The sequence below is a fragment of the Gekko japonicus genome, unplaced genomic scaffold (genome assembly GCF_001447785.1).
Source record: "Gekko japonicus isolate JY-2015 unplaced genomic scaffold, Gekko_japonicus_V1.1 scaffold1640, whole genome shotgun sequence".
NCBI lineage: Eukaryota > Metazoa > Chordata > Lepidosauria > Squamata > Gekkonidae > Gekko > Gekko japonicus.
In genome coordinates this window covers 21,446-36,605 of record NW_015173183.1, presented here as the reverse complement: position 1 = coordinate 36,605, position 15,160 = coordinate 21,446, and the positions used below count along the sequence as shown (strand labels likewise).

The 15,160-nt window shown below is 45.6% G+C and overlaps 1 protein-coding gene across 1 annotated transcript in view; it reads right to left on the bottom strand.

The window, feature by feature from the left end:
• LOC107119955 (target of rapamycin complex 2 subunit MAPKAP1) overlaps window positions 1-11,980 on the bottom strand; it is a gene marked incomplete at its 5' end in the record, with an annotated part of 50,037 nt that extends 38,057 nt beyond the window's left edge. Inside the window, 2 exons of the mRNA XM_015422586.1 lie at window positions 41-181; window positions 11,873-11,980. Coding sequence (XP_015278072.1) covers window positions 41-181; window positions 11,873-11,980 — 249 coding nt within the window. The remainder of the gene's footprint in view (window positions 1-40; window positions 182-11,872) is intronic.
• Window positions 11,981-15,160: the final 3,180 nt, after the last annotated feature.

Sequence of the window (15,160 nt, the reverse complement as noted above, 5' to 3'; positions counted from 1 at the left end):
CCTTGCTTTCTGGCAGCATCAAGCACACAGACTGATTTACCTAACTGAACATCTGTGGTGAACCGCAGCCTATGGATCATGCTGACTTTGAAAGACTTGTAATGGTGGCTGCTTAGCATGTCCTGAACAGTAGCGATATCAATCTGTGGGTCCTCTTCCGAGATCTCCTCTCCTCTTGAACCTGCAAAACAATAACCATTTGGGGGAGAAAAATGAAAAAGAAGAAGAAACACATCTGGCTCCTGTCAAGTAACATACGTATTGCAACTGAAAAGCTAGGATGACAGCCATCTGCAGAACCGCAGAAGAGATCAGTAGATGTACTTAGGACCCACCATAAAATTTAATGGAAAGGGAGATTCTGTACCGACGTGAATCAAACCGTGCCTATCATCAGCCAATCTCTGCGCAGAAGTGCACTGCTATTTGCCTATATTCCATAGCATTCATCTCACTGCTGTGAGTCAGGGGCAATAACAGGAATACTCAGCTCTTATACAGCACTGGCCTGGACAGTCCAGGCAAGCCCGATCTTGTGAGATCTCGTAAGCTAAGCAGGCTCGGCTCTGGCTAGTAAATGGATGGGAGACCTCCAAGGAATACCACGGCTGTGACGTGGAGGCAGCTATTGGCAAACCACCTCAGAAATCTCTTTGAAAGCCCACAGGGTCACCATAAGTCACCTGTGACTTTCCACCACCGTACGGCACTGAGAACGTTCTGAAGCGCTTCATATAGATCATCTCAGCAGCAAGCCTGTAGAGGTCCTGGCCTGGGGTATCTCGTGTCCTGCCACACTCTGGTGGGTGTGGGCTTCACTGCAGTGGGGTATCTCGTGCCCCCGACAGGGAATGTCGGCCTGAGTGTCCTGGCAACTGGGACACGCTCCCCCTTTCCCCCCGAACAATGCACAAGTATTTTGGGGTACCTGCAAGTCAGTCTCCAGAAAACCCCCTGAAAGGGGAGGCACTTTTTGCTGGTGAGAAAACTGGGGGCTCCCATTTGGACTCACCCTGAGCAAATGTAACCCACCTCAAGTCTTTCTTTCTTTATTATATTGGACTTATAGACTGCCCTTCCCTGCTTAGAAGGACTCAGGGTGGGTCACATCAATAACAAATAGTATTAAAGCAATAAATACAAGTTAATCATTAAACATTAAAACCCAAATAATACTACAATTAAAACCGAACAGTCAGAAGGTAGGCAATATTTCAACACAGGTTTGGTGCATCTTCTTTCAATAGAGAGTCTCCTTTGTGTGCATCCACGGATGCTGGGATAGTGGTATTGCTGGTGAATGGACAGGGGGAAGGCTAGTACTGATTAAATTACCGCTGCCTCAACCATGGCTCCATTTTACAGGCCCTTCTGAACTGCATTAGGTCCCGCAGGGCCCAGATCTCACTCGTGAGAGTGTTCCGCCAGTTAGAGTATGCAACATGTTGAACGTAATTTATATGTTCACAAATGTCTCACTGTGAAAACCTAGATTTTAATGGCGTTCTCCTTGCTGCTGCAGAACTGGCTTCCGAAAATAAGATAACGTCTCATTAAGACAAAATGCCAATTATGAAAAAAAGTTTTTTTTCCTTTTTAAAGATTTTACGATGTTGGATTAACACCAATTTAAAAATTACTATAACGTGACACGCAATTTTTTTTCCCACAGAGCAATTTCTACGCCAGCTGCTAATAAAGCATCTTAGCTGTAAATGATAATTCAGATGCTTTTAGATAAAGTGGTGCGTGGATACGGCCGAGAAAATTGATTTAGCTTTTCACAGAAGATACTACGAGAGTGACACATTTTGTTTAATATGCCAGCTAATGTAATCCTAAAAGCCGAAACAACTGCCAGTTTCGCAGCCCTAAATTTTGCTGTGAGAGATTAATGAAAACTTTCAGATTTTTTTTTTGCTGAAATATATTTTTAATAAACGAGAAGATGGGATTTTAGAAGAGGGGGCTGAACAGCAGCAGTAAAAGCAGAAACGTGGCTTGTCAATGTCTATATATTAATTCTGCACAAGACATACAGTATTGGAACTGGCTCAACACCATAATGCATCTCAATCTAGCCTTCTAACCCCAAGGTGTGTAAATTCATACCCCAAACTGGCAAGTCGCCCCCAATCGGGAGGAAATTGATCAGGTTGCCCAGGTATGTTATGTCTGGCACCTCTGAATTTTCTCCATTTTTACAATGTCCCATAAAAACAGCCTCATTGGATCAGACACAAGGTCCAACTCATCCACAATCCTGTTTCCAGCAGTCTCCAATCAGGTACCTCTGGAAAGCAGCAGGACATGAAGGCAACAGGCTCCCCTCCTGCTGTCTGGGTCCCAAGTAAATGGTATTCAAAGATATACTGCCTATGTACATGGAGGTTCTGATTCTATCATGGGTAACATAAACAAATGAACAGATCAAGATCAATCCTCTTCCCAGCAATGGCCAGCCAGATGCTGCCAGAATACCACAAGTACAGCATGAAGGCAACAGCTGTCTTCTGCTCACTGCTCCCAAACTGCTGGTACACTACCTCTGAACCTGGAAGTTCAATGTAGCTTTCTTGGCTACTAGCTGCTGATACACTTATGCTCTGTGAACATGTAACCTTTTAAACCCAACTGTAACGGGGGAGGGGAGTGTACCTCTTGTAGCAAGGGGAAGCGAGTTGAAGAATCAGGGTCAGGACCACACAATTAAGACTCTCACAGAGATCAGAATCCAGCAAAAGCAGGCAGGGGTGACCAGCAACAGGGAGCAAGAGACACAAGTCACTGGAATCAGGGCCTGCAGGCTATTCCTGCCCAGGATAGCTGCCAGGCAGGAAATAGCAGTGTTGCCATAGAAGCCTTTGTATGCTAAAATGGTCAGAGGGGAGCAATGGACTGCCTGAGTTGGATGGAGTCATCCTGCATCCTGGGAATTTTTCAGTCTGCAATCCTGAGGGGTTTGCAAATAAGGGGTCAAACACGGCATATGTCCAAAGGTTCTTGGTGTCACTGCTGCTTCCCCACTTTTGCTTTGCTGTGATCACCCATACACCAGCTGGGGATGCTGTCTGAGCTATAAGCTCAGCATGGGCTGAAGGGGAAATGTGCGTGAATGACCCATCACCTGTGGAACTCCTTCCCCTCCAGGCTTGCGCCAGTGTACACAGGTTTTCCCTGAAAACATCACAAGACACTCCCCTCGTGTTTATGTTGGCTTTTACTGGCCTCGGGGAAGGTCAGATTCTAAAGGGTGGGCAAATTCAGCCTGTTCTGTTTGAACTGGATACTATGTTAACCCATCCTTGCTTTAAATTGCAAGCAGGGCGAGCAAAGCCTGAAATTTAAGTTAAAATAACACACACACACACACACACACACACACACACACACACACACACACATATTAAAAAAGAGGTGGCATCCCTGCAGCCCATTTCTCTTGTCTGCACAAAATGGGGGGGGGGGAATAGGAGAGAAGATAAGACATGCCTCAAAAATAGCATATCGCTCGACATAAAATGTAAGAAAGACAGGCTCAACTGGGATGCAAGGATTCAGGCAGATGGCCCCGTCATCACAATTTCACACCCCAATGCTGTGTCGCGCGAAACGCCATAGGACTTTTGAATCTGCAAAGCGACTCAAGCTTGTTTGTCTTCCTATGAGCGAGATGGACAGAAGGAAGCAAAGTGCCACCCACTGTTGTAAGGACCATCTTGACCTACAGAGACCTGCAAGACCAAGTACAATGGCTCCTGTGGAGGTGTCCCTGACGCCTGTGCTGATATTGCCATGCTATGAACTATTGCCGTCGTTTATCATACCAAATCCATAGCTCCAACGTGGATGCTCTAAAGAGTCCCTCTCAGATGCTCACTGTTGTCTCTGGAGATGGGGCTTTAAAAAAACACAGTGACCGGGCTTAATCTGAACCAGAGGTCACCAAGGCTTCAGCCCTTCACACTGGCTTTCAGCGCCACAGCTCTGCTCCAGAACATGGAGCCAAGATGCCAGCAAAATGCAGTGGCAAGAGCACTGGACTAGGGGAGAGAGGTGTCAAGCACCTGACATAAATGTCACTTTGTTGGGCCGGGCCATGTGTGCCATAAAATGTAATGCCAGGTACCGGAGATAGAAACTGTATAAAGGGCAGCAGCTGGTCAACTCTGAGTTGGTGTATCCTCACTGCAAGGCCCCATGGGCTGGGAGGGGGGGGTCCAGAGGAAAGGCAGCCGTGCAGCGCTGGGCAGATGCTCCCACAATGCTTGACTGCTGCAGACGAGGCTGTGCTATTGTGAAATCACAACAGAGGGGCCCCCCCCCCCCCCCAGTACTCCCTTCCTTGCACCAGTTGCTCACGGGCTGCATAAGAGCCCTGGACGGGCCAGTTCCAGCCCCGAGTCTTATGTTCGACACCTCTGGACTGGGGGGGGCAGGGTGGGTGTCTGGAAATTCAGATCCAAGTCCCAACTCGGCTCTAAAGTTCACCGTGCATGCCAACATCTTTCAACCTCTCTTTAGGAGCCTCAAGAAAGGTGTGCTCAGGTCCTGGAAAGAAGGCTGCGACACAAAAATGCAACCAGTTCTGGAAACAGCCCTTTAAGGCACAGCAAATGAGGTAATTGTTATCAGATAACATCCCCATCCAGTAGCACGGGATTACGCTACGTGGGATCAGGCCAGCCACTCTGCGTCTGTATTTTTCCCTTCTGTGGATCTAGTGGCATATTTAAGGAATAGCATGGGTGGAGACCGGTTTAAACCCCCCCCCCCATACCCACACAGCTTCTACCTCCTGCACCTTAAAAACAAACAAACCAGGAGATCTGATCATGGATTTTTACATTACATCTTTTGGTGGTGTTCTCTCCGCCAAATCAATCTCTCAGGGTTGTTGAGGGGATAAAACAGATCACCCAGCATGCATTTCTTGGAGCAAGGGATTCGAATGTGAAAACCAGAAAAAAGAAAATTTTAAAAAGAAAGATGCAAGTCACGGGTAGTGTGGTGGAACTGGGAGAGTGCAAAGCAGACCCTTCAGACCCAACATGATACAAGAAGGGAGTGGGCATCTGCTTGTCTTTTTAACACTGCATAGATGTCACTCCAAAAGATGTTCAAGCAGCTGAATCATGGGCTTAAAGGATGACAATTCACATCAAGGAGAACAAAATTAGCAGGGAGTTGGATTGTTACAGAAGCCGCGAGGCTCTAAGTAACAGCTGAGTGGCGGCGTTGTCAGCAGCAGCTGGAGTGTCAGGAATGGCATTGCCAGGATCCGGAAGGGGGGGGGGAAACCCTCCAAAACCCAGGGGCACCATTTCAGCGTTGGGAAGAGGAAACAGAGATTTCAGTGAGGAGTGTGGGGTTGCTCTGCTGTAAGAGGCCTGGAAGAAAAGGGGATGTGGGGTCCCTTGTGTGTGTGTGGGGGGTCCTGTAGATCCCTATAGCGGGGGATTCTCAGAAAGGTAATTGTCAAGCTCAGGCCTTGCTTGACAAATGTTTTCTTCTGCTTACACTCCATTTGTTGTATTATGGGTTCACATATTTTCTCACATTCATATGTATTCTTTCATAGCTCACATGTTTCATGCTCTATATCTCACTGGTTATCATCTCTGCTGCAAGTTGGGGGGGCGAGTGGATGTGTATGGCTCTCTGCTTTGGTTGGTTAGTGCTGGCTTGGTACAGTTCTCACGCAGGGGCCTCCCGAGTGTGCTGGGAACAACTTGGGAAGCTGACCTTGTAGTCTGAGCTTCTAGATAATGTAACCATTAGCTTGCAGGTGTTAGGGGCAGTCACACGGGCAGGGTAGACGTTTGGTGGGCTGAATGTGAGCACTGATTGGTTGATGGGTATTTGGGGGATTTCTGACTTCCAGTATATTGTTGGAACTGGCATCTGGAGACCAGTTCTGACACAGAAGCTGTCTATGCTTGGAACCTTTTCATCTCTTAATAAACAAATCTTGCTGCTACAAGAGTGTTTGTGGGAATGATTGAGCCCAGGACTTGACAGTAATAAAGGCCAATTCTTGATTACATTCAGTAGTCAACCCCAACCAGCCTGTTTTGAGAACATCTGTTCTGATTATACTTTTATACCTCACCACTGCAACTGCATTATCACTGATGCTTGTCAAACAACGATCCCCTTTGTTTGGTTACATGAAATGATTTGTACCTTACATACATGTGGAACTGCTGGACTGCCTACAATAATGAACCCTGATCATGAGGGAAACAGTGTGCTGGACACAAATAGAGGTGATCCTGAGAAATAAGCATACATGATCTTGAAACATCAGGGGAGAGGAAGAGGTTCTCTCCTCAAAGGGTGCTCTTGCCAGGAACTTTAATGAAAATGGGTGAAGGGAGGATTAAGGATTTGTTTTCCAGTCTTTCCTTTCTCCCGATAAGGTAAAAGTAGAAACAAGCAAACAAACAAAAAATGGCGATTAGCACCAGAGATAATTGAGCATATGACTGAAGCAGCCTTATGGGTTGCTATCTAGCCCAGAATTATCTACTCTGAGTAGGGGCAGCTCTCCAAGATCTCCAGCAACAGTCCTTCCCCACCCTGCCACTGGAAATCCTTTTACCTAGGGATACCAGGGTTTGAACCTGGGACCTTCTGCATAAGAGCTTACGTTCTGCTACTGAGCTATTGGTCCCTCACACTGTAGAGGCTCGGCCAGACAGTGCTACATAAACTGCACTAAAGTCTTGGATCCATAAATCAACCACTGTGAAGATCTGGGGTGAATTGGCTTCAACATGGGAATGGTTTGTTAAAAAAATAAAGCAACAAACCTAATTATTGAGCAAGCGGAGAAAAGGAGATTGATTTGACCTGGGGAGTCATTCTGATACCTGCCCTGGATGGCCGAAGCTAGCCTGATCTTGTCAGATCTTGGATGCTAAACCGGGCTGGCCCTTGTCAGTACTTGGATGGGAGATCACCATGGAAGTCCAGGGTCGCTGTGCAGAGGCAGGCAATGGCAAACCGGCTCTGTTACTTTCCTGCCTAGAAAATCCTAAGTCAGCTGCGACTTGTCAGCACTTTCCACCACCAGTTCTGATCCCACAGATAAGAGACTGCAATCTCTGCCAATCTTATTATCATTTTCAACCTTAATCAATCGGGCTGACAGCTCCTGCTTATTATGGAAAGGGAGCAAAATGGAACTTTATTGCTCGGAATGAGATCATTCCTATAAAAGTTCTGATGTCAAGTCCCAGTGCTGCCCTGAAAAGGCTGTACTGGATAAAATGGGGACTTTTCTAGTCTGGTACCTGGCTTGCCATAAACCAGACAGCTTGCACCGTTCTGCTTCTCCGTGTCAGTCTTCTGCATCTATTTTCTAAGCCTCTGTTCTCCATTAAAAGGCTCTCTGTCCTAGAAGAAACACAACTCTTCAGATCCCTCCTCTAGATAGCCTCAGCTAGCAGACGTTGCTTATTGGGCATTACTCATTTGCCTTTCTCTCAACTGCACCCATAGCAGCTTACAAAACTATAAAAAATTAAGTGAACAAAATTGCAGCAAAAATATAAGACAAAAGAAATGAAGCTGTGATGAATCAACAGCCTGTTTAGGAAGATCACATTGCTAAGAGCAATCATTATAACCCAGATAGGGAGATTTCCTCCTTTGTCAGGGTTCCACAGCAAACTTTACAAATCTTTTACCTGCTGCACCTGAGCTATGGTGGACAAGTGATCGACTAGTCCTTGTTCTTTCAGAGCAAGTGGTATAAAATTATGCATAAACCCAACCACTGGTTCATCTAGCCCAGCGGTGTCTATTTTGACAATAAAGTTGATGGGCAATAGGTGCAAGACAGACAAAAGGAAATACTTATTTATTGAACAAATAATGGTGGCGTGGAATTTAATGACAGCAGAGGTAGTGATGACCATGAGTAAAGATGACTTTAAAACAGGTTAGACAGATTCCCGGACGAGAGGTCTATCAATGGTTACTAACCATGGTGACTAAAGTAATCCTCCATAATCAGAGGCAGTAAACCAGAGGCACATGTTAGTGTCAAATTTGGGTCCTCGTTTGCCATGGATTTCTCATGTTCTGCTGTATTGCCTGTACTGTACCTGTACTGCTTTGTTCCTTCATTATGAGTGGGGGGGGGGCAGCCTGTGGGTGAGTATGTGTGAGTGTCTGAGAATGCTTTGCTGCACTGATTTACAACTGCTTTCCAAGTGGGCCTCCGGAGCTGGGAAAAATGTACAACAACCTTGAATGCCAGTCTCCACTAGCCGGCTTTCAGTAGATAATGTAACTATACGTTCACAGGTGGGGAGAGGAGAGCTAACAGAGCGTGCTAGGTTTAGGTGGGCTGAGTGAATGGACTGATTGGACCAGTCATTGGGGAGGGGGGCTTGCTTGAATCATGTATAATTTCAGAACTGGCACCAAAGGAGTCAGTTCTGACACAAGTGGTCTTAGCTTGATACATTCTCATCTCTCAATAAACAAATCACTGCAAAGGGAGTGTTCTTGGGAGCAAGTTTGTTCAAGAGTCTGACAGGAGACAACTTCAGGGGGAGGCCTTGGCCTCTAATGGCCTGTTTGTTGGCTCTCCAGGGTAACTAATGGGCCACTAGGTGAGACAGGATGCTGGACTAGATGGACCACTGGTCTGATTCAGCAGGGCTCTTTGTTCTTATGGGGCTGCCAATGAACACAAACTGAACATACACATGAAGTAGCCTTATACTGAATCAGACCTTTGGTCCATCAAGGTCAGTATTGTCTACTCAGACCGGCAGTCACTCTCCAGGGTCTCTGGAGATGCCAGGGATTGAACCTGGGATCTTCTGCATGCAAAGCAGAGGCTCTTCTACTGAGCAATTCTTGGCTAAGAAGATGACTGACCCTTTGGATGAGTTTTAAGCCAATCTGGAGGCAGGAGGAAATCTGTTCCCTGTCAGATCAGGGTAGAGCTTGCTGGCTTCTTGAATCTCAGCAGCGGTTACATGACACAACACTAAGTAGTTCAAGACAGGAAGTTTGGCAACTCTACCCCACCAGTGACCAATGAAATACTCAATTCAACTTCAGATGGCAAGGGTGGTGGGACTGCTCACTTTGACAGAAGGGACTGCAGTTGATTCAGGAACATGACAAGCACCAAAGTCAAAGTAATACTTTGTCTTCCTTCTTCCAGCATCAGACACTGTACAAATCTCTACTTCCCCAATAAAGCAAGAATGCAAAACTAAGCCCCCCAAACATTCCGTTATTACTTTAATGTACTAGTATATTGCTTAATGAAAGTTCTTAATTGTAATTCAATTAATTACATACACACAGTCCCCAATTACATTTTCCAATAAGACATTGGCTTTGGTACAGGTCTAAAGGCACTTAACCAATTTTAATATATTAAGACCAATTTCCCTTGAATACTAATTACTGTCTAATGATGAAATGGGAAGCGGGAACTTTCCAGAAGCCGGGTGGAAAGTATAAAAGTAAATTAGCCATGAATAGTTGGGGGACTTCTCAAAAAACAGGGGAAAAGAAGAAAAGAAAAGCAGGGAACTGCATTCCAACAGAAATCTCACAGTAAGTTATAGAAGTCCCAAATATGGGTAGCATTTTGTTAATCTTCCTGACAACAGTGAGCGCTGGGGGGGAAAAAGGAGACGTCTCACTGAGTATTTGTGCTAACGCAAAGTCTTCTTTTGAGATTAATCCCTTGAAATATAAATTATACACTGGCTCAAAAAGGAGTATTTTGGCATGCCTTTTACTAGCATCTGTTCAGCTCTGCACAGGGAGAAGAAAAAATATACATACATTGCCCATTTTTAAAATACTCTTGCACTGCAAATGCTTTATATGAATAAACGGCTAACTTTAATTACAGCAGCTAAAATCAGACCGAAATTGTCATGCCCAATGGCAGCCATTTCCAATGGACATAAATACCTGGTTCAGAGCTGTCCAGTTCTCCCTGCCCCCGGCTTTTATTTACCTTAAATACTGAATGAAGAAGAAACAGGCTTCATTCCTAAATGTACTGACTAGCTACTAAGTTCTACAGAATTCAGTGGGACTTACTTTCGATTAGATTTATACCCCACTCTTCACTACTCGAAGGAGTCTTAGAGCAGCTTACAATCCCTTTCCCTTCCCTTTCCCACAACAGACACCCTGTGAGGTGGGTGGGGCTGAGAGAGCTCATTCGAGAACTATCCTTGAGAGAAAAGCTGTGACAGAACTATGGCTTGCCCAAGGTCATCCAGCAACTGCAAGTGGAGGAGTGGGGAATCAAACCCTGTTCTCTCAGATTAGAGTCTGCACACTTAACCACTACACCAAACTGGCTAGTTCAGGTGGATTAGGCAGCTAAAGGGATTGCTCTGACTTAGCTAATCCAACTGTGGAACACAGGACTCTGTGTCCGTAGTTCAATGAGGTATTTTAACTGTATGACTGTTTTAATTTGTTTAAAATGTTTAAAATGTTTTATGGAGACCAGGTACATTGTACCGACCTTTGTAAGCCGCCTTGAGCCCGTTCGCTGGGAGGGCAGGGCATAAAAATAAATAAATAAATAAATAAATAAATGGGAGTTATATGTATGGAACCCTGGTCAGAAAACTGGCAGGAGCTGATCAGCTGTTTGGAAGGCAGATCAGGGAAGAAGAAGAAGAAGAAGAAGAGATTGGATTTATACCCCGCCCTTCACTTGGAGTCTCAGAGTGGTTTACAAACTCCTTTCCCTTCCCCTCCCCACAACAGACACCCTGTGAGGTGGGTGGGGCTCAGAGAACTCTGACACAAACTGCTCTTTCAAGGACAGCTGTGCCAGAGCTTGTGACTGACCCAAGGTCACATCAGCAGGTGCAAGTGGAGGAGTGGGGAATGAAACCTGGTTCTCCCAGATTAGAGTCCGCACACTTAACCACGACACCAAACTGGCAGGGGCTGGACTTTGACCACCCTGCCAAACAGCTGACACTTATTTTCTCATGGAACTGTTTGCTTACAGCATACACAACGGAACTGGGACTGAGTAAAATACAGTACATGTCAGTATCATTTAAAACAAGCTCACTACAATGTGCTTTTTAAATTCTGGACAAAATTGATAAGCCATTCCGGAGCACAAGAAGAAGCACTAGGGCTCATTCAGACAGATTACATTTTTGCCCAGCTGCTCCTGGGGTAGGGTTGCCAGTCTCCAGGTCCCAGTGGGGGTTCCCCCAGTTTTTGTGGTAGAGCCTTGGGGAGCCACTATTTGCCTCACTGGGCCGAACAAATCTTTGGACTTGTAAGCTCCCCCACATGTAAATATCAGCTCCCCAGGGCCATTTTAGGTAGGAAAAAGTGCGCGTGTGTCTTAAAAAATTCCTCTCCATGTATCTCATCCCCTTTAACAAAAAGCTAGGCGCTCCAATCGAGAAATTCTCAGCCTCTCATCTGGCTTGGCCTCAAATAGCTTGCAGCTCTTGAAGCTCCAAATAGCTGGGAACAGAGACTTGACTTTTCAGTAACCGCAAGCTGGGGCTAACTTGCACTGGTTGTTCAGAGCAGTGAGACTGGCTGACCAGCACTAGAGCACCAGAGAGGTTCATAACTGTACCAGAACAGAGGTTAGCAGGAAACAGATTAATCATGAAGCCAGAGGGTGCAGTATGAAATCAATCACTGGAGTTTTGGAAACAGAAGTCTTTCTGGCACAGATGAAAACTGGCTGGAGTGGGGGGGGGGAGTGGGAGTGAGGCATAACCTAGATCCTCTTCCAAATCCACTTGCCCAGCTGGCTGCCCAACCTTGGAGCTCCAGAGGACAGAACTTGCGTAAGCAGAATGGGGGAGAAGGAAAGGAGCCAACCTACTATTCTCACGGACGAGGCAGAATTCCAAAGTGCTCTGGCTTTCCAGGGTGCAGTCCAAATCAACAGGGACATTTGGCTCATTCTGCTTCTCCAGCCGGTACTGAGGCCCTAAAAAAAGACAATAAATTTACAAGATTTCTTCAAGCTTGTGTGTGTGTGATGGGGGAGAGACAAAAAAAATAAAGAGTCAAATTGTTAAGGAATGCCAGCTCAGTCAAGAGACAAAGTACTACACTTTCAGAGGTACAGGCTGCATTTGATTATTTAGTTTGACTTCTTAAGCCCTTTCCTTGAAAAACAACCTTGCAGAGTTGGTTACTGTTTTTACCGAGAGTGAGAGATGACCTATTTGTTCAAGGCTGCCCTGGGAATTCACATCTTGAGCAGGTGTATGAATCCAAGTTCCTCTGGTCTGAACCCAACCCTCCGCCAGTAATTCCCAAACATTGCGTTGGTGCAACTCCTGCAAGGTGCTGACAAAGGATGGCTGGCATTGCAATACATTAATTAAATAATGGTGAACTCCTGTGACCATCCACCTGCACAGAGGCTATGAACTGTGACATCTGAATGGAACACTGAATCTTACAAAAGAGCCATTCCTCTTCGGAAGAGGCTGCTTGACACATCTCTGTGTGAGTTACTGCTCAGGGACTACCTCCATATGACTGAAGAAGGATGTGGCATGCTCTAACAGCACACCAGTGTTGCCCCAGCACACTGTCAAGAAATTACTGGGGCAGAGGATTGGGTTTATATCAAAGACTCACCCCTGTTTCACATACTTATCTTGATTCACTTCCAAGGAGCTCAAGGTGGCATACACAGGCCTGTTCTCTTTGTTTTATTCTGACAACAACCTTGTAAGGTAGGTTAGGGCTGGAGGGAGGGAGAGAGAAAGTGAACCAGTGAGATTCCTGAGTTCTAAACAAATATTATGTTGGGGTCACCATAGGGATTTTAAATTAGACGGGAGTCTCCATTGGGAAGTTACTTCCTGAGCTTGCAGGGGCTGATTTGGATCAGGACCACAGCACGCAGCGAGAGAGAATGCTTATGCCTCCCCGTTCTGTGTCATTTTCCCAACCTGAAATGACTTCGGGGACCACTACTGGTCTCGTTGAGGGAAGCCTGTTTACTGACTGGGGTCCATAAAGGCAAATAGGACCTCTCTCTCTACCTGCTGCACTTTGGCCCCCTGCACACAGGGGTTGGAGCCAGATTAAATTTTTCAGTTCACTGATCTCACCAAAACGCTGCTCCGAGGGGACAGGGACCCCGAGGAATGACATGGGGGGGAGGGGTCTGCAATGGGTAGGGGGAACTGATGGAAACTGCCAATTTAGTTTGATTCCAACTCCTGGAATTGATTTCCTAGTGGGGACTTGCGACTCACATCTGATTCAAAGCCCTTGCAGCAACTTGTACTTGATCTGAGGGCTTTGTTACATATACAAGTGGGGATCTGAACCAGGGTCTTCCCTTCCATAGACTGACTCTCTCTAAGGCTGGACAACACATCCAATTACCATGCCAGATTACATAGGGAAGCCACTGAAATTCATAAGCATAAACACAATTTCAACAGGAAAGAGAGTTTAAAAATAAATAGGGCATGGTTTCCTGTCCTGAAACACAAAATGTTCTACATCTTACCATAGTACTACAGATAAGATTAGAATTTCAACAGTCAATTCATATGCAAAAGAACCTCCTCAGGAAAGCTCCTCTATTAGCATGTCACAGCCTGGGGAACTCCTACAAGATAATGATTCAGCCCTACCCCACCTTCCTGAGTAGATATAAATTACCTGCCTACCATTTTTCTTCTCACCTTGACACAGAGAGTACTCCATCTTTCTGTGTTTCTGAGTACTCCTCTGAGGATGCCAGTCACAGCTGCTGGCGAAACGTCAGGTCCTACAATGCCAAGACCACAGCCATACAGCCCAGAAAATCTACAACTACTACTTTCAATCCACTTTGCAACTGGATTTTATTGTGTCAGAGGGCAAAATCTCCTTGCAAATGATCTCTGAAGTGGATTGAAAGTGCATTATTCAGTGTGTCTGAAAGCACCCGTAGTATAGTGTCTGAGCTGTTGATCAGGACGTCATGTGTTCAAATCTTATCTCTACATGAATTAACCAGATGGCCATAGGCAAGCTGCTCTCAGCCTCCATTTGCCACATAGGTATAGTAATACTGATCTATCTTACAAGGGTAAGGTAGGGACTACAAACAAGACAACATTTTGCAAAACATACTGAACACTTGAAAATGCTATACAAATGCTAAGGATAATGATGACTTCTCTTAAACTTCTGAAAGGTTTTTCTGTACAAGAATTTGTTAAGTGGCCATGGAACGAGGCAAGCAACCTCCCTTTATCAGGTATGAAAATATTCATCAGAACCCTGTCCTAATGCAAAGCCAAGAAAGCATTCAGAGCTATTTAAAACACAAAATTAAAAACTAGAAGTCTTGGCCCGAGACATCACACACCTGAGAGACTGGTAGGCCAATTAGTTTCAAAATTTACTGCAGCAGAGTTTCAATTATGGTTCCCCTTTTCTTCCCTCCCACCCCCTACCCCAACACTGTGTGAAAAGCACTGTCTGCTGGTGTGTTTTGTTCTTGATGCGGCATTGATTTGTTGGAAAAACGGAGACTCCTGGCTCTTGCTGACTTTCTGAACAGATGCGGAAAAGCAACCGATTTGTGGGCCACAGGGGGAAAGCGCAGCCAGCTCCCTCTGCGGCCAGCGCAATCAGCAACGGCACATGTAGCTGGTTCCAGGCATTTAGGAAACCAATTGCACTCTGAGAAGCAAACAACAACTGCAAAAAGCAAGGATGGCTGGGAAGAGAGAACAAAGGAGGAGGAGGAGGAGGAAGAAGACGAAGAAGAAGCAGCAGCAGCTTGATCTGATTACAATGTGGCAGGAATTCACTCCTGTCTCTTCAAACTGCCCGTATCTTTGCAAGGATGTTGAAAATATAGGGAAAGGAACTAGAATAAGTGGTCCACTTTGGTCAAGGAGAAAAAACACAGCATTGATCCAAAGTGGTCGTAAAAGAATCTCCTTGCCAAAAGCACACAATGAAGTGGGAATTGTGTGTGTATAGTCAAATCAGCACATGAACTCAACAGTCTGACCCCAAACCATCACTAACATCAAGAATCCTCTCCACTCCTTCACCCCACCCCGTGCCCAGGGCTGGAAACATTTGTTCTGTGCATTTTTAATACAACATCAGGTGTTCTTATGAGTGCTTTGTGAGCATG